At 47.7% G+C, this 18,071-nt stretch overlaps 1 protein-coding gene across 2 annotated transcripts; it reads right to left on the bottom strand.

Moving 5' to 3' along the window:
• Nucleotides 1-8,872: 8,872 nt before the first annotated feature.
• Nucleotides 8,873-15,432, bottom strand: KLF10 (KLF transcription factor 10). Of its 2 annotated transcripts, none has more exons than XM_025922835.2 (4): nt 15,250-15,432; nt 11,968-12,201; nt 10,953-11,865; nt 8,873-10,471 (listed from the first exon to the last, which is right to left on the bottom strand). In XM_025922835.2, exons 1-4 carry the CDS (start codon nt 15,283-15,285, stop codon nt 10,212-10,214), a joined length of 1,443 nt encoding a protein of 480 aa, XP_025778620.1. In that variant the 5' UTR covers nt 15,286-15,432; the 3' UTR covers nt 8,873-10,211. The 2 variants fall into 2 exon arrangements, with proteins under 2 accessions (XP_025778620.1, XP_086551997.1); XM_086695871.1 differs by lacking the exon at nt 15,250-15,432 and adding an exon at nt 13,168-13,568.
• Between the last annotated feature and the right edge of the window lie 2,639 nt (nt 15,433-18,071).

Below are 18,071 nucleotides of genomic sequence, written 5' to 3'. Positions count from 1 at the left end.
CCACAGTGAGTAGTGGCTACTATGAGGCCACCCAGGGCGCCTGCACACTGGCCAAGAGATGCAGGGTGGTTTGAGTACAGCCACGCTCACTCCTGCTGAAAAGGATTTACTTCACAGCTGCCAACGAAAGCCTGAAAACAAAACCGAACAATCCCTAAAACATTCAGATTCAGAAAAAAAAGGTTAAACACCTCTTCACCCAAGCACCAGGCCCGGGGAGAAGAAGCTGGCCTGTAGTGCCAGCTTTAGCTCAAAGTAGGGGACAATCAGGGAGCCGGCTGTCTTGCCTAACCTGAACCTTCAGGATTGAAGAGCCTAGAAAGTCCTCCCTTAGTCCAAATGCTTATAAAGTCCTCAGTTAGAACCCCCCCCCCCACCTTTTTATTTCCCCTGAGGGCAGAGATTGCAAATGGATCAACCTTGTACCTGACAGGATGCCGGTGGCTGGGGGATTTGAAAGGTAGAAAATCATCAACTCATCAACACTTCAAGGTTGTGCTCACTAGGTGCCAGGCATTCCTAGGGCTTCATAGATGCAGATTCATTTCATCATCATACTTAATCCTAGCTTGCCCTAAGTCACATAGTCACTAAAAGGTAGAGCTGGGATTTACAAGTCAACAGTCCAGACCTCATGCTCTGGGCCACCATGATACTCTGCCTTCTTAAAATATTTAGGGAAGAAGATCAGCATTTTACCCACTTAGCGTTTGTGATATCCTCACCATCAAAACCAGGCACGAGGCAGCAATGGGCAGCCCAATACTCTTTCTCCCCTACTCTTTAGAGCTGCAAAGTGCAAAATGCTGGGAGAGACCTGCTCACCCTTCTCTGTCACCTTCCGAACTCCTCGGAGGATTCCACTCCCCAGCTTTCCTCCCTACACACAAGATACTTCAGGTGAAGGGAGTAGATTGTCCCCATTAAATACTTGTGAGTCTCAAAACCAAGGCATTAATTCCAGGATGTCTTGTGTGTGATCTAAGATGGCGCCATTGCACTATCTAAACAATGGTTTCTAACCTTTGCTTTGTCTCCACCAACTCAAGCAGGGCACTGGTAGTGTGAAGGGGGAATGGTGTGACTGCTGGTGCTTTTCTCTCTAGGTAGACAAGGTAGATGTGACCAAACACCTTGTAGAAGCGCTTCCTTGTTCAGGATCAAAAATAGGATATGGCCGCATTTAGTTATGCAAATATAAGGCACCCAATGTCATGGGGGAAGTGTAACAGGTCTTTTTTTTTTTCCTTTAAAGTCACACGTGTCAGGGGCGCCTTGGTGGCTCAGTCAGTTGAGTGTCCAATTTCAGCTCAGGCCGTGATCTCACAGTTCATGAGTTTGAGCCACGCGTCGCTGTCTGTGCTGACAGCTCAGATCCTGGAGCCTGCTTCTGTGTCTCCCTCTCTCTCTGCCCCTCCCCCACTCACGTGCACATGCTCTCTCTCTCTCTCTCTCCCTCAAAAATAAGTAAACATTAAAAAAATTAAAAAAGAATTTAAAGTCATACCCCTCAATACCACATGATATGTTGAAACGACCCCTGGAGGGAGGAGAATAAATTCATTTGGAGCAAAGCAACCTCATGGGACAAAAGGGCTTGTATCAGTCAGTACACCTTTACAAGTAAAGGCTATGAGGTGGCAACCAACGATCCCCCAAATCACATCTTAAAACTACAAAAGTTTCGTTCTCGCTCCTTACCATACTCATTCCAGAGCTAAGGTTGACTAGCTGGAATTTTGCTGGTCACCATAATAGAGGGAAAGACAGCTCTGGAGGGCCTAACACCAGCAGTTACATACTCTGGTCCAGAAGTGACACATATCATTTCTGTGACCAGACCAGAATGCATGACCTCGCCCAGCCACCAGGGAGAAGTGGAACGCTAACATGTGTCTGAAGCGCAGAGAGAGCCTGAACTATTCGATGAACTCACTATTATGACCCTTACAGGGATGGGGACCCAGGCTCCCTCTCTGTTTGAAGATCACCGTTATTAGAACCACACTCACACAGAACAGAATGGATGTGATAAATGGAATTGGAAGGTAACACGGCTGGGTTATGTCTCCAGCCTGCAAGGCTGACTACAGCCTGGACCGAATTTCCCTAGTTGAACTAAATGGAAATTTGGGAAGAGAATATTTAATCTCGTAGACAAAATAAAACTGAACAAATCCAAACATGGGTATCAAAAGACCACCATTATACCTATTCTCTTCACGATATTGTTGGGATCAGGCAGAAGATGCTGTATCCGCTTTATGTCCAAGGCAGAACAAGCTTACCTTTAGAGATAATTAAGAGGAAAAAGGGGATTGTCAAATTACATTGCAAATAAAGTTTGTAAGTATGTAATGAAGGAAAGCTTTGTCGAGGATAAAGATTATTTCATGACTAAGAAATACCTGGGTGCATAATAGAATAATATGTCTCCCTTATGGCTAGGAATTACACACTGCACTGGGCATGATGTCACTGTGTGACACGCGGTAGGGAGTTGAGGGTACTTAGTTCTCATGGGAAATTTACCAGATACTAAAAATAGGAACTTAAGACCAGTTCACTGCTCTCTGTGTATTAAGATGGGGCAGTATAGACTGACATAGGTTGCCCAATGAGTCACATTGCATTGTCTCAAAATTCCAGGACCTCAGAATGTGACTGTGGTTGGAAATAGGGTCTTTAAAGAGTTAACAAGGTAAAATGAGGTCATTGGCGTGGGCCCTAATCCAATATGACTGGTGTCCTTAAAAAAAGAGGCGATTAGGACACAGGCAGACACAGAAGGAACACCACGGGGAGACATAGACAAGACAGCCGTCGATAAGCCGAGGAGAGAGGCCTCAGAAGAAACCAACCTTGCTGAGACTTGATCTCAGACTTCTAGCCTCGAAGTGTGAACATTTGGAACTTGACCTTCCCTCGGAACAGGGACCACGCCATCACAATTTCTAACTAACGTTAGAAACTTTGGAGCCTGTTCTGTTTTCACAATTGGTCTGAGTTGTGACAATTGCAGTATCCGCTGCTTGTACTGGGGCAGTTCCCTTAGCATTTGTTTGCTTGTTTTGTTCACGGCTTTCCCGCCTAATTCTCTCTTGGGAAGCAGGTCAGATAAGCATCAGAATCCCCATTTTAGGGCTAACAGAGCTAACAGAGCCATGAAATACATTGCTGAGCTCATAATTACAGTCAGTTCAGAGCTCATAGGCCCTCACAGGCTCCATGACCCCAGGAGATGTTTCCTGTTCCAGGACCACACTGCTTTACTTTGAACAGTGGTAATAAACACTTGATGTTTGTATTTATCTTTTCAGTGAGACTGTGCAAACTAAAAGGCTGCCTTTTTAAACTATGGTCAAGGTTTGGATAATTGAATTTAATCAGAGGATCCAATCTCATCTACCGACACCCACCAGTGATCATCCCTTTATCACTTCGGTTTATTCCTAACTTCTCTCTTTCTCCCCAGAACCTCACACGGATTTTTCCAAACCTAGGCTGTGCCTCCACTGACCAGTAGCTACGCTTAGAATTAAAATCAAATTATCCTAAGAAAAATCAAAGGATGATCAGGTATCATCTTATATGTGGGGGTATTTCCACCCTTTTCACATCCCACTTCCACACTGGTCAATCAAGATCGAACTGGGATTATTGGCATCCGCGGGGAAGAAAGCCACAAATTTCTAAGTCTCTGTCAAGATTAAGATGCCAACCGGTGGGGGATGCTTAAAACAACAGACCTCATTTATGTGGCCCCATTTGGTTTTATTCCTTCCGCTGGAACAACAAGCCGAAGATGAGAGAATTTCGGAAGGTGCCTGTCAATAGAAGGAGGTCACGTTACCTGGGCAGACCTGGCAGAGGTGTGACCTGATCATTTTCTGGGAGGAAAGATGTTTTTATCACTCCTGCTGACCCTGGGGCTCCAACTCCTAGAGGTCTGTATAGCATTTTTAGCCATTGCTGGATAGAACATCTGATGTTGGGCATCTATCATAACTAAGACCAGATACGGAGAATTCACACAAGCAGGGGTCATTACAAGGGGAACAAAGGAAGCTCCATTAACTGACTGACTCCATAAAGGTAGTTAAGTTCAGATACTGGGTGCTTCTACGGTAACTCTGTCCAAGTTTGTATTTTATAATCAAATGACAATTGTCCATGCTTTAGCTATGCTCAGCAAATAGCCATGGCTTTCCACTTTGTGCTTTCCTTCCCATTAGACTGGTCTAATTGTAATGACAGTTACTGCAAATGGGTCACCCAAATAATTAGACACATTGAGAGAAGTATGGAAACCCTGGATATCAAAATTCTCTAATCTCCCTAGCTTTGAGTGGCTTTCCTTTCCCAGAATAGGTGGCCACCTTACATGGGAATTTTAATCCATTTACTGCCATATATATGTTCCCACACATGGGTGCTGTACAGTGCCAGGAAATGTAAAATGTATTATATTTTCCAAGAGCTTTTGTATACAGAGCCTTGTTTGAGCTTGCCAGTAGCTCTATGAGTGTGTTCAGCCCTGTTCTTAAAAGCGGATGCTGAGATGCAGAACGATAAAAGCAATTTTCCCAAGGAATAAACTAGTTATCAGTTCAACCACAACCAGAATTCAGGTGTGATGGTTAATTTTGTGTGTCAACTTCATGCAGCCACAGAGTGTCCAGATATTTGCTCAAACGTTCTGGTTGTCTCTGGGAGGGTGTTTCCGTATGAGATGAACATTTGAATAGATAGACTGAGTAAAGCAGATTGCCTTCCCCAATGTGGGTGGGTCTCCTCCAATCAGCTGAAGGCCAGACTACAACAAAAAGGCTGAGTTAGGGGAAATACCTGCTATCTGACTGTCTTCAAGTTGGGACTTCAGTTTTTTCCTGCCTTCTGACTGTGACTGAAATTTCAGCTCTTTTTGAGTCTTGGGCCTGCCCCCATTTGGACTGGAACCATATTATTGTCTCTCCTGGGTCCCCAGCTTGACCACTGCAGATCTTGGGACTTGCCAGCCTCCATAATCACATGAAGCAATTCCTCGTAATGAATCTCTTGATATGAATCCTACTGATTCTCTTTCTCTGGAGAACCCTAATACACCAGGTCTTTTAATTTGATCAGTGCTCTTTCCCTATACCTTCTCTAGAGCACAGCTACCTGTGTAGAAAATTAGAGGTATTTCTATTTGAGAACCACCTCTAAGCCATTTCTCAAACTGTTGTTAAGTTGGTCAGAAAAATGCCAGAACTGGATTAAGACAGACAGACAGACAGACACACACACACACACACACACACACAATCAGTGGGACATCTCTAGAGACAAGGCTTCCCTTAAGGTGTCCCTGGATTTCATTTCCTCCAAAGAGAAAGAACAGGTTAAGAGCTGAGCCATTCCAAGGCTGAGGAATTAGACTCACTGAGAGGGACTTGGTGAGCCTTGTATATGTCCGTCTTGATCAGATTTCTTCCCTGCCCAGTTAAAAATGCAATGAAAAGACCCTAAATTCCAGTGGCGCTTTGAGAGCTTTGAAGGTGTAGTGAGAATGCTTCTAGCACTAGCAGAGATTGATGGGAACAAGAAAAAGGCAGTCTTCAGCTCTTCATTGCCTTTGTCTGTACCCTGCATGTCTTGTAACAGCTCCCTAATTGTTCTCTCCCTAAGCTGCACAGACCTCTCAGTTTTCAGTCTGACAAAATTTAGTGAGCCCCTGCAGTGCGTCAGACACTGGTGACAGAGCAGTGAGCGAGATTCATGGAGTCCTTGTCTTCATGGAGTTTTATAGTGAAAGGGAAAAAGATATTAAGCAATTTTGGCAAAGTGTAATTATTAAAGCAGAAATGTCAAAGCGAAAGCGCAGGAAAATATTTCCAGCAGGAGAAATCATGTGTACGAAGGCTCAGAACTTGGACATGGTGTAGAGAATAAGGTGGAAAGTGGTGTGAGAGGTTGTTAGAAGTGTAACCGTGTGGGGCCTTCCAGCTCTGCTCTGTGCCTTCAGCAGCCATCAGCCACATATAGTTACGGAGCACTTGAAATGTGCTTAGTTCCAACTGAGATATGCTGTAGACATTTAATTCATACTGGATTTTGAAGTGTAGTGCAGAAAAAGATAATATCTCATTAACAATTTTATATTGATTATATGTTGAAACGATAAACTTTGTGGACGTATCGGGTCAAATAAAAATACGAAAATTAATTAAAATTTTTTCTGATGTGGCTACTAGAAAGTCTCAAATTACGTACGTGGCTCACATTATATTGCTATTGGTCAGCACTGTTCTGGACCATGTTAAGAAACCTGGACTTGATCCTAAGAGCATTGGGAAGGTTGTGAAATGTCTTAAATGAGGAGGTGACATGGTCAGGTTTGCATTTTCAAAAGACTGGTTGAGGGGGCTGGATGGTGGGAGACAAGATGAGACCCATTAGGGATAGCTGTGGTTGTTCAAGTGAGAGAGGGTGGTAGCCATGAGGACAGAGAAGACTTCCAAACAGTGAGATGACTAACACCAAACAGCTCTCATTCCGGTGAAACATGAACATGATAGGTTGCACCCAGATAAAATTTCCATCTTAGTCCATCAAAAATGGTTGAATAGTGAGAGAACTAACAAGGGTCAAAGTTGGAACATAAAGAATGACATAAATATCCCTAATTCCCACAGTGACATAAATAAATGAATACATAAATGAGGGGGGAAGCAACAACTCTTTTCCCCAGAATTCCAATTAATAATGAAGAAAATATGAAATCGCTATTAGCATATCACAGTAATAACTGCCGCATGCAAGATCTATGTAAGCATAGTGAGTGGGCAAAAGTTTAAGCAGAAACAGGTTATCCATCTTAAATTATATCTCCCCAAATAGTTAATAATTATAAGGAGAAAAATAATTTACATCGGAAAATTCTAGCAGACATCACTAAGCTAAGTGATCAAGCTTAGCATCACCAGTAATACAGACATCATGTATTTCCTATGATGCAGCGAAGACATTATCACTCTGTGGTATCTTCCCAATTAACACATAACCTCATCTAGTCATGAAAAAACATCAGACAAACCCAAAGTGAGGGTCATTCTACAAAATAACCAAGAAGGACTATTCAAAGAGATGAGAGAAGACAAAATGAGTGAGCATAGATTGGAAAAAATTGGAAATGACAAGTAAATGTTTGAGATCCTGGATTAGGTTCTCTGATAGAGAAAAAAAAAAAAAAGACACTGGTAGAAACACTAGTGAAACCCAAACAGGTTCTAAACTTTAGTAAGTATTGTAGCAAGGTTAATGTCTTACTTTTGGGCTCCTGGGTGGCTCAGCTGAGCATCCGACTCTTGATTTTGGCTCGGGTCATGATCTCACGGTTTGTGAGTTCAAAGCCCCACGTGGGGCTCTGCGCTGACAGGCACGGAGTCTGCTTGGGATTGTTCCCGCTCTCTCGGCCCCTCCCCTGCTTGTTCGCTTGCGCTCTCAAAATAAACATACCTTAAGCAAATTTTAATTTCTTGGTTTTGATAAATGTTCTATGGCTATGTTACCAGCAGAAGCTGGATGAAAGGTAAATGGGAACTCTATTTTTGCAACTCTAAGTCTAAAATTATCTAAAAAGAATGAACTATTAAAATAGCTTGAATATCAGTAATTTCATACAGTCCAACTTATACAGAAGTCAGACAAGAAGCAGCCAAAACTGCTAAAGCTACACTAATACCGTAATTATCATAACATGCTGCAAATGTTCTTGTCTGGGGGCAACTTTTGCACCAACATCAGTTTGCGTGAACATTCAACTCAAATTCATTACTCTGTTCCAATGATTTGATTTACAAAATTTTGAAGTTCAAGTCTGATGCCAGCTAGGACTGGGAAGAACACAGCCACGGGTGGCACATTTCCACTGGCCATGTCATCACAAGGGTGTGGGCACTAGGGCAGCTACCTTCCTCTACTCCCACTTCTGGAGACCTACCATCATGAGGAAACCATTAGGATGGTCCAGGTCCCAGCACTGAGACCTGGTATTGCAGAACAATACCCTCCCCAGCGGCTGTGCTGTACTTACACGGTGTTATAAGTTTCCAAGAAATAAGTCGTAACAGGTGCACAGATGACCCGAGATGCTGGTCTTATAACTGGTGCCAAGTGAGCACATTGCCCCTTACCATGCGTGTTCAACAGTGAGCCAGACTTTAGGTCAATGGCTAAGTTGGATACTGTGGACAATGTTCTCTCATGACAAGGGGATTTCAGAGCCAACTAAAATAGCAACCTCCAAAATTATACTCAATACACCCAACTAGCATTTACAGCTCCTAATTCCACTGACAAGTGACTAGCAAGTGTTTCTCCTGCCAGGTGTATTACCTTTCATGCAGCTTAAGTATCAGCATGTTTATTGCATTTAAGGTTTCACTTAATGGCCTAAGCTAATCTAACTTCCAGAGGTAATTTACTCTCCATTTAACAGGTCAGGATTCTTTTCATTTGCCACAGCAGTCTTATTGCTTGTAATCATTCATCGTGGTATGCCCCTTAATTTAATGCTACTTAAGGTTTTGCTGAGAGCCAGAGCTATATCTCAATCCCAAATCATCAAAATGTACAAGAATGTTTCAAGATTAAAATGTGTTGGTTTCTTGAATTGGGCAGGCTTGTAAGTTATCTCAGTGAATATATGGATACCAGTCCTCACTTTGTATACTAATTTGATTCACAGTAGAGATACACCCCTGCAGTTCTAAATTTGAATGAAGCTCTTAGAAAAATGCAGACACTAAGTCTTTGGATACACTCATAAGTGATCAATGTCATGTTTAGAGTGAGAACGGTTTTCAACAAATGCCATCAACCAAGTAAATATACCAAAGGAAATTTTTATTGTAAACAAGATATAAAGTACAACAAAAGAAATATTGTGCAAATTGTAAATCACAAAGTTTTTTTATTATTAAAAGAAAATTCCTGTTTTCCAAGGGTCCAAGTTTTGATGTCAGAAATCAATACCCAATAGAGAAAAATGTTAAATGGAAAGATATAGTGCCATTTTTCACTGTAGATTTTAAACAATTTACTTTTGTTTTACCACTGTATGTATCATCCACTATATAACAGAATATAACAGAAATACTGTTAACAAAAGTGAATGTTTTAACAACTTCTATTCACCTAATTCCACTTCCCCCCCAAAAAAAAAACTCCTATAAATTAACAGGACAACACTTGCCCATGTGAATAATGGTCACTAACTTTCTAATTCAATAAAGCACACATTATATCCTCATAATATAAGGGTACTTTACTGATGACATAAGTCATCTTTTTCAAGGAGTTATCTAAAATTCTTGGTATCCCTTCTTTACAATATATATTTTTATCTTCCATTTTTTTTTCTAAACAAAGTGCAATGTATCTTAGAGTCTACAGAAAACACATTGGTATACAATTTTCAAATCTACACAAGAAACTGCAGGCAAACTAAAGCTCAAAGCATAATAAAATGCCTAGATATAGTCATCTGTTGAACTTTCAAAACAAAAATGCAAAAAAATTATAGCTATACTTCAAAGCAATTAAATTACTGAGGATTCCAAATCTTTGGGCCCTCTTTAGCAATATACAAGCTGCTTAATTCCAAATGGTAGCAAGTATAAAAATGCTAGTTCTAGATCATATTTAACAACTACATCCACGAAATTGACTGGAAAGACTAGGAATAGTAAACAAGGTAACTAGGAAAAGATGCCAAAGTTTGTAATACAAATCAATTTTCCATCTCCATCTCCGTACCATAATGTTTATTTCCAGTCTCTATTCTTGAAACCAGTGCTTTAGAAGAATCACATTGAAAAGTTGGTCTCAAGTACAAACGGTGAAAACGAAGTAATAAATTGTGCACACAAATTCAAAATCTGTGCTACCTGTGTTGACCTCATCTGAAACCTTCAAAAAATATTTAAAGGAATAAAAGCTTTCTCATCTCTCTTATGTGATAAGAAATGAATCCTGCCACTCTGTGACCTGCTTGTGGCTGCAGCACTTCTTGTCCTCCAGCCCAGGGCTGAGGCTTCTCCTCAGGCTGTGGGGCTTCTGCGTTCCGCCGCACCGGAGGGCCACAGACTTGCAGTGGAAGCATTTTTACATCACCGCTGGCTCCTGGCTGTGACCAAAGTTACTTCGGATTCTCACCTTCTGAGCGGTCACTGCGTGGGGGCAGGGGTTGGAGGTAAGGCCATGTCATTTAGCTTGCTCACTTCCATCTGCCAGTTTGGTAGCTTCTTGGCGGACAGATGGCGCCGGGCATGCTTGGTCAAATGGTCGCTCCTCATGAACCGTCGGTCACACATGGGACAAGCAAATTTCTTCTCACCTGTGTGGGTTCGCCGGTGTCTGGACAGTTCATCGGAACGGGCAAACCTCCTTTCACAACCTTTCCAGCTACAGCTAAAAGGCTTTTCTCCTGAGACAAAGAAATTCAGATCATCGTCACTATGCATTCATCAAGTCACTATAAATTGCAGATCTAATTATATCCAAAGACATACATTTTAAAATATCTTAAGAGATGCTCTTTAAAATAAAAGCTACTAAATGAATCAACTGTTAACTGAATGCTACATAGATTTCCAACTTTCACTCAATCACATTTATAGGAATCTTCCCTTTATAAATGCCAAACACAAAAAGGTTTTCTGACTTCAACTATGGTACAACGGCTTTAGAGATACTTTATTAAAGTAACTACTCAGACACATAAAGAATCATCGTTTGAGAAATTAAAACAAACACCTTGATGAAATCTTTGAGAAACCTGTAAATATCCCCCACTGAACTGGCTAATAAGGCCAAGTTCTTCTTTAACATGCCTGGCTTGTACCTGTGATCATGGCCAAAAAACATTCAACTAAATCTCAAAGACACGAATAAGAAATGGTTGCTACCTGTGTGTGTTCTCATGTGGGCCTTCAGATGAGAGCTCTTGAAGTACGTCTTGCCACATCCTGGGTGGCTACAGATGTGACTTCGTATCCTGGATGAGTCAATCTGAGGAGTGACTTTTGCTGTGGAAGGGGAAAACCCTGGAGCAGGGGCAATGGGAGAGAGTCTGGTGCCATTTGGGCTCACCACCGGAGGCTTTGGGTTCTGAACAACAGGCTGGGGAACAACAAACATGACAGCGCCTTTGGGCACCTGAGTGCCCATGAACACGACAGGTGGGCACACAGCTGGTGGCTGACTGGGTGGAGTGCTAGGAACAACTGTTGTCACAACAGGGTTGTTTGCAGGGAGGGGAACCATCTGACAGATGACCGGCATAGGTGGCACTCCCCCTGTTGACACTGCAGGTGGGGAGACCAGCACCGACTTCTGCTGTGGGGACACAGGGGCGGGCTGAGGTCTACAGATGACTGTCTCTGAGGAAGGCACAGAAAAGTCATAAAGTGCAGGACTTGCTTTCTCATTAACATCTGCCGCCGTGTTTCTCTCACGTTTGGATCTGTTTGGTGACACAGCTGCACAGGGTATGTTTTTTCTTGCAGCCTCAACGTTCAGGTGGGTTCTTCTTCGAAAAGAATTGTCCTGATAGTTGAGGATGCTGGCTGCTTTCACTGGGCAAGATCTGTGGTTACACAGCTGGGCATCAGCTGTATGACGGATCACACTTGTTGCCTGAGCCTTGGGGAGTTTGGGGGCAGGTGCGGGGCTCTTCTCTTCCTCTTTGAAAGGTGCAGCAATGTGAGGCTTGGCAGGATCTGAGAATGATTTGAAGTGTCCGGTAGATGGCGCTGATGCCATCAAATTTGACACTTGAGAGGGTTCAAAGTCAGAAGGGCTGTAAGGTGGAGTCAAACACTAGAAAAGAAATACACAGAAATCGGCATGAGAAATTAAGTTCGTTACGTAAATTATAAAAAATTAGACCATCTGCAGTCTCATATTAAAAACAAAACTTACAAATGCTGGGATCGTATGAAAGTCAGGTGTACTCGGGAGTAGATTCTCTTCCTCCGACATATCGGATACTGGAGTAACAGGTCTGTTTTCAGTGTATTTCTTAAAATCAGACTTCCAACTGCAGCTCATTGACATAAGTGCTTCTACAGCTTCAAAATCACTCTTTTCTGCGGTTTTGTTCCAGGAATACACACTCTCTTTCGATCTTTCAGAAATCATTTCCATCCTTTCTTCCTATAAGAACAAAAGATCAAATGCTTATAACCATATTTTTGTCCTCCAAATAACACGCAAAGCAACGTACAATTTTTCCTTTACAATTGCACAAATTTCCAAGTTTGCGAAATAATTTTTTCTCTCACCCCTACTCAAAATAAAATTTTCCTCATTCTTTCTCTAATACTTAGGCTTGAACACAGATATCCCTGCAAGGTAGAAGAGAAGCATATTACCATTAAGGAGACCAAGGCCAAAGATAACAATGCATGTATGATCCAACAATGCATGTATGAACTTGATTTAGAAAAATTATATTCTTCCCAGAACAGCCATCTGCAAATGAGATCAAATGAAATAACTAAGGGAAGGTTATGCAAAAGTTTTTTCAATACTGCAGGTGAGGTATGAGGACTTTTGAGGTACCAGTTCCCCACAACTGGTAGTGGGGAAAAAGCAAAGTGTAGTGGACAGAACTCAGGTCTGTCGATATGGGTCTGATCTTTTGAAAGTCACTTGGCACGTTAAGATAAAATCAACAGAATAGAAATCTTCAGTGCCTTTTTAAAATTACTACATTAGGTTATTTTAAAGGTAAAATACCTTTCATAGCTTGATTATCTATGGTAGAGAGGAATAAAGTGAAATATGTAGAAAAATCCCAAAGCCATATTTAGGCTCCAAGTTCTTCATATTTGTGTTCCCTTTCACTAGATTTAAACAATGGCTTGCCATGCATAGCTATGACCAGCTAATGCGATACTAAAAAATGGACAATCAAAATGTAATCTTCCACCCAGAATTTGTAAAAACTGCCTGGTGAGTCTGCGATAGTCCAAACATTTTTTAAATTTTTTAAAATAACTGCCAGATGACAAGAATGATAGTGCATGCTTGCCATTTGTACAGCTCCCTCTATCAAGTGTTTAATGTTTCATATTAAAGTTCCTTAAACAGCACTTAAAAAAAAATGGCACTACCCACCAGCTTCCATTTTCCATTAATGTGATGCCATTCTTTTGAAGTAGAAATTGTGTAAAAATACCGAAAAGCATTCTTTACAAAGTACTACTCTCGACGCTAGTTTTAAAAAATACATAAACCCTTCGTGTTGATAACCTTAGAAAAGGAGCCACTGCTCTGGAGATTTCACCAACAACGCTATTGCATAATCGCGCGCCCCTTTATGTAAGCTGCAATGGACAGCGCACGTATGTCTAAAAGCCTCAAGACGCCAAAGCAAAGAAAAAGGAAAAAAGGCAGGCAAGCAAGGAAGGGGAGCGTGAGCTGGGAAGGGCAGGAAGAGAAGCGGGGAGGGGAGGAAAGGGAGTGGGGCGCAAGGCAGGAAAGGGAAGAGCGGGTGGAGGCGCGGGCGGGGGAGGCAGACGAAGGGCGGGGGCGGACGGCGGGGGAGATCCTCGCTGGCGGGGACAGACGGATGGGGCCGCCCTAACCTCAATGAGGCTCGAGGGTGAGTCACTGGGAACATTCCTCGCCGCTCGCACGTCCCCGCGCCCCTGCCCCCGCCATTGGCCAGCCTGCCCGGCGGCCCAGGCCCGGATTGGCTGGGCCGCGAAGGGCGGGGGCGCGGGGGAGGTGGGGGCGAGGCATGTGAACAAAGCGTGATCTGCGGCTGCAACGGGCGGCGCAGGAAACGTGAACTGGGAATTGCCGCGCCGTCACCTTTCACCTACTTCCTGAGCCCGCGGGCCCCCGCCCTCGCGCCGGCCCGGGGGAGGGGCCGCGGGCGCCGCCGCCAACCGCCCGGCAGTGCGCGCCCCAGCCCGCGGGGAGGGGCGGGGCCGCGGGCGCCGGCTCCGGGAGTGCCCGCCCCTCCCCCCTCCCGGAGAGCCGCCGTTCCCTTAGGAACCGACAGCAGGGCTGGGCCTCTCTGCCGCCCCTGGCGGAGGCCGGGGCTGGGTCACTCGGGGACGAGAGGCTCCCTGGGCGCACCCGCTCCCGGCCCACCCCCGGCCTCCGCCTCAGCTGCCGGAGGAGGAGCCGTGTCCCCGCGGAAACCCAGCCCCCTCCCTCCTCCCGGGCGCAGCCCCCGGGGATCCGGCCGAGCCCTCGGCGCTTCCCGCCCACGCCGCCCACGGGACCTCAGACCACCCCGTCTTTCCCGCAGACGCGGCGCCCCCTCCCCGCGGTTTCCGGCAGCTCCGGCCTCCGCCCGCCGAGTCTCCACAGGTTCCCAGACGTGCAGCCCCCACGGGCTCCGGCTCCAGACGCACGGCCCGCGGCTCCCGCCTCGACACGCGGCCCCCGCGTCTCGCGGCCCCGACTCCCCCCGCCCACATCCCCCGCCCCACGGCAGGCTCCCGCTTTCCACCCTCGCGTCCCCAAGGCGGCTCCCTACCCCCTTCCAGGGGGCCCTCAATAGGTGGCCACTTGCTCCCGCCAGGGATGGGGAGTCCCCTGCCGGCGCCTCGTCTCCCCTCGGCGGTCCGGGGCCCACGTGCCATTCCCCCGCGCCCACGCCGGGCGCCCCCTCCCCCAGCACCCGGCTGTCTGCTGAGCAGCCCCCGTCCTGCAAGGCTCGGCTCAGACCCCTGAGAGGGGCAGCCCCCTCGCCTCGCCAGCGGACACCCCGCCCCTCAAATGCTCGCCAGAAGCCCCCTCCCGCCCTGGGTCGCATTCCTGATCCAGACGGCGGCATCTCTCTCGGGTGCCAGGTGCAGGGTAGACCCCTTGTCCCCCCCTCCCCTCTACACCTTCCCCAGTCCTCGCTGCCAGGGCAGCAGCCCCCTCCTCACTCTTCGCGCTCCTCCAGCCATCCTCCCTCTCGCCCACCTCAAGTCTCCCTGCGGAGCTGCCCCTTCCCCTCCTCATTATACACCTCTCCCTTCGTCTCTAGAGCCCCGTTCGCCTCTCCTGACCCACTCCGCGACACACACGCTCTCACCAATGCCCAGTTTGCAGGAAGAAAGCTCCTTTTTCCTCCACGACCCCGCTGCACCCCTGTCTTCGGGCGCCGCTGATGTCAAGGGCTCGGGGTTGGCGCCCCGGCTGGCCCCTGAGACGCAGCAAGGAGAGGAAGGACAGGGGCATCCCCAGGTGACTTACCGAAGCCTGCTGGAGAGAAGCGCCGAAGTTGAGCATGGTTGGCTGCCTGGCTGCCGGCGGCGAGCTGACTGGCTGCTACGCTGCTACGCTGCTTGGCCACAGACGGGCGCCCGGAGACACTCGACGTCGCTCCCGCCGCCGCCGCGCTCCGCGCCGTCTGCCCCCTCCCCATTCAGGTAGCCTCTCCGCCTGCCCCGCGCCGCGGGCGGGGGCGGGGGCGGAGCCTGAGGACGGCCAATCAGCGGCAAAGGTGTGTGAGGCGCCGGCCAATGGGCTCCCGGGGCCACGCGTGATCAGCGGCTGCCCGGCAGCGTGAAGCTTGTGTCAGTGGAGCGTGTACACAATCCCCGGCAGCGTGTTCCCTCGGCCCGGCCCGAGGGAACTCCCGCCGCCACCTGACTCAGTGACACCCTCTCATCCCTCGCCCACCCCCCCAACAGCGGTCCTCGGCCCCGGCCTAGGGGGCGGTGCCGCGGGCGGGGGCCTAACCCGGAGGCGCGGCAGCGGCGCGCCCAGGCACTGCGGAGGGCCGGCCCCACGTGGGAGGTGGGGAGGGATGCCCGCTCCGCCCCGTCCCCTCTGCTCGGGGCCCCATCTCGGCCCGCCACGGGGTGGGCGGGACGCCGGGCAGCCGGGCGGGGGAGGCAGCGGCTGCTAGCCAAGGGGCCCGAGCCAAGAGATTTGCATTTGGAAGCGCCGTCCTTAGGCGTCTGGCAAGAAAGCAGAGCCCGCTGACCGACTGAGCTGCATTTCTCGAGCATTTACTGGGTTTTGCCTCGCTGAGCCGTGGGGAGTACCGAAGCGGGGAGGGGTGAGGAGGGAGGGGAACCCGGCCGCAGAGCCGACACCTGCTCCTGCGCCCCCCGCCCACGCCCCCCGCCGCCGGCGCGGGCTCACCCTCCCCATCTGCGTCGCTGGCAGCAGTACCCGCCCCGTCCGCCCCGCCCATCCTTCCTCCAGGCAGCTGGGAGAATGGTGTGGGGACTGCAGGAAGCCCTGAGGACTGGACCAATGGGGTGATGAGGGGCTGTAGACCCGAGTTTTTATCCTTCTCCGGAGCCGACGCTCGGTTGGAGAATCGAGTTTTGAGCTCGTTGTAAAGTTTAAATTGCAGTCTACAAGCTGTTTCAAAGGTAGACCCCACCACCCCGGGCCAAGGCCTCCGGAAACGCCCTGCCGGGAAACGGCTTGTGGGGAGGGGTCTCCTAGGGTCACCCAGCGCAGGTCGGAGCACGCCTCGGGGCGGGGTTGCTGCGGGGAAGCCCGCCTAGTCAAAGACACACCCGCCCCTCCAAAGCGCCACCGGCCCTCCTCTCTCCGACTACCCCACCTCCGACCCCCAGGTCTCCGAGGCGGGCTAAGGCCTCCAGATGGGGAGCCCGTGACTTTGCTTTCGTTCCCAGTTTGCTCTCTTTTGGCCGTTTGGTCCCGTTCACAGCAGCTGTTGTTGGAGAGTTGGGCAGTGATAACCCGGCTTAAAGCAAACCAAAGATTTTATCTCCTTTGGACGGGCTGAACACGTGGCAAAAATCACGGCCCCTCCCTCAAGCTGTCTCACCTCTCCGTGTAACTGAAAGGCTAATTTAAGTGTCCTTCCTTTCCCAATAACCACAGAATGAGCATAGAAGGGAATTAATTATTTTAGAAACTGTTAAATCCATGAACATCTTCTAGTGGTTCCTTCTGGTATATCTAAGATCCAGGGTAGCCAACAACAGTAGTAAAAATACAGTTGACCAGGGCCAGGGATTGAATGGCCTCTTGTCACTGCCCCTCCTTAATCAGCTGGAGGGGGGCCAGCTCAGCAGCCCAGGCAGCTCTTCCTATCTCCCTTCCACTCCCTGCCTCCACTCTGTCTGCAGGGGTGTCCCTTCCTGTAGGCTTCCTTCCTCCAGGGCTGTCCCATCCTGTTGATCTGAGCTGGAGGGGTTGGAGCAGCTGGCCCAGGGCACCTGCTGCATTAGGGGAAGCTCCCCTCGGCGCCCAACCAGCAGGCCAGCCTTCCTTCCTGTCAGGGATCCGCCCCCTCCACAGGCCAGCCTTCCTTCCTGTCAGGGATCCGCCCCCTCAGGTGGCCACAGCCAGCCCTCCAGGTCTGAATCCAGTCCTTTCTTCAGGAATGTGGGGCCTGCTGGCGTGATGCCCTAGCACGCTGAGAAGCAGGGAGCATTCATGGCTTGTGGGAGTGATTCAAAACAGGAAAGAAAAGAGAAAAGGGGTAGGAGGAACAGTGTGGTGGTGGCACAATTCCTAGAGATTCAGAGAAAGATGTTCCCCAGGCACCTCAGACTCAACATTACCAAAACTAAAATCATTTCTGCTCCTTCCTGTATAGGTTCATCATCTCCCATCCAGCCTTCACCTTCTCCCCCAAAGTCCTAGATCCAGTTGGGCCCCAGATCGCAAAAGTTTTGCCTCAGAAACGTCTCTCTTTCCTCATTTTTCATTTCTCTCCTTTAATTGTTGCCATCAACTCTCCCTTGGATTGAATAATCTGTAGTCTCCCCATCCAACCTCCAACCCCATCCCAGTTGATTTCTAGTGCCCAAACTCTCCATACTGCCACAACAGTGGTGTTTTGAAAGTCATGATCCAATCAGGACACTCCCTACTTAAAAATGGTCCTTGGCTCCTGTTGTCTAGGAGATAAGAAGCCATTCCATTCAGAGGAGTATAGTCTGCCCCCAACTCCCCTCCCCATTCTTCCAACTCCTCTCCTATCCAGACATACCCTTGCCCAAAGCCAGAGCAAATGACTTGTTGTTCTTCAATGTGTACAATTCCACATCTCTAAGCCACAGTCCTCATTTAGCAAACATTGT

Source organism: Puma concolor, chromosome F2 (genome assembly GCF_028749965.1).
Source record: "Puma concolor isolate L17-30 chromosome F2, mPumCon1.1.hap2, whole genome shotgun sequence".
Taxonomy (NCBI): Eukaryota; Metazoa; Chordata; class Mammalia; order Carnivora; family Felidae; genus Puma; species Puma concolor.
This window is presented reverse-complemented; position numbering and strand designations above follow the sequence as displayed.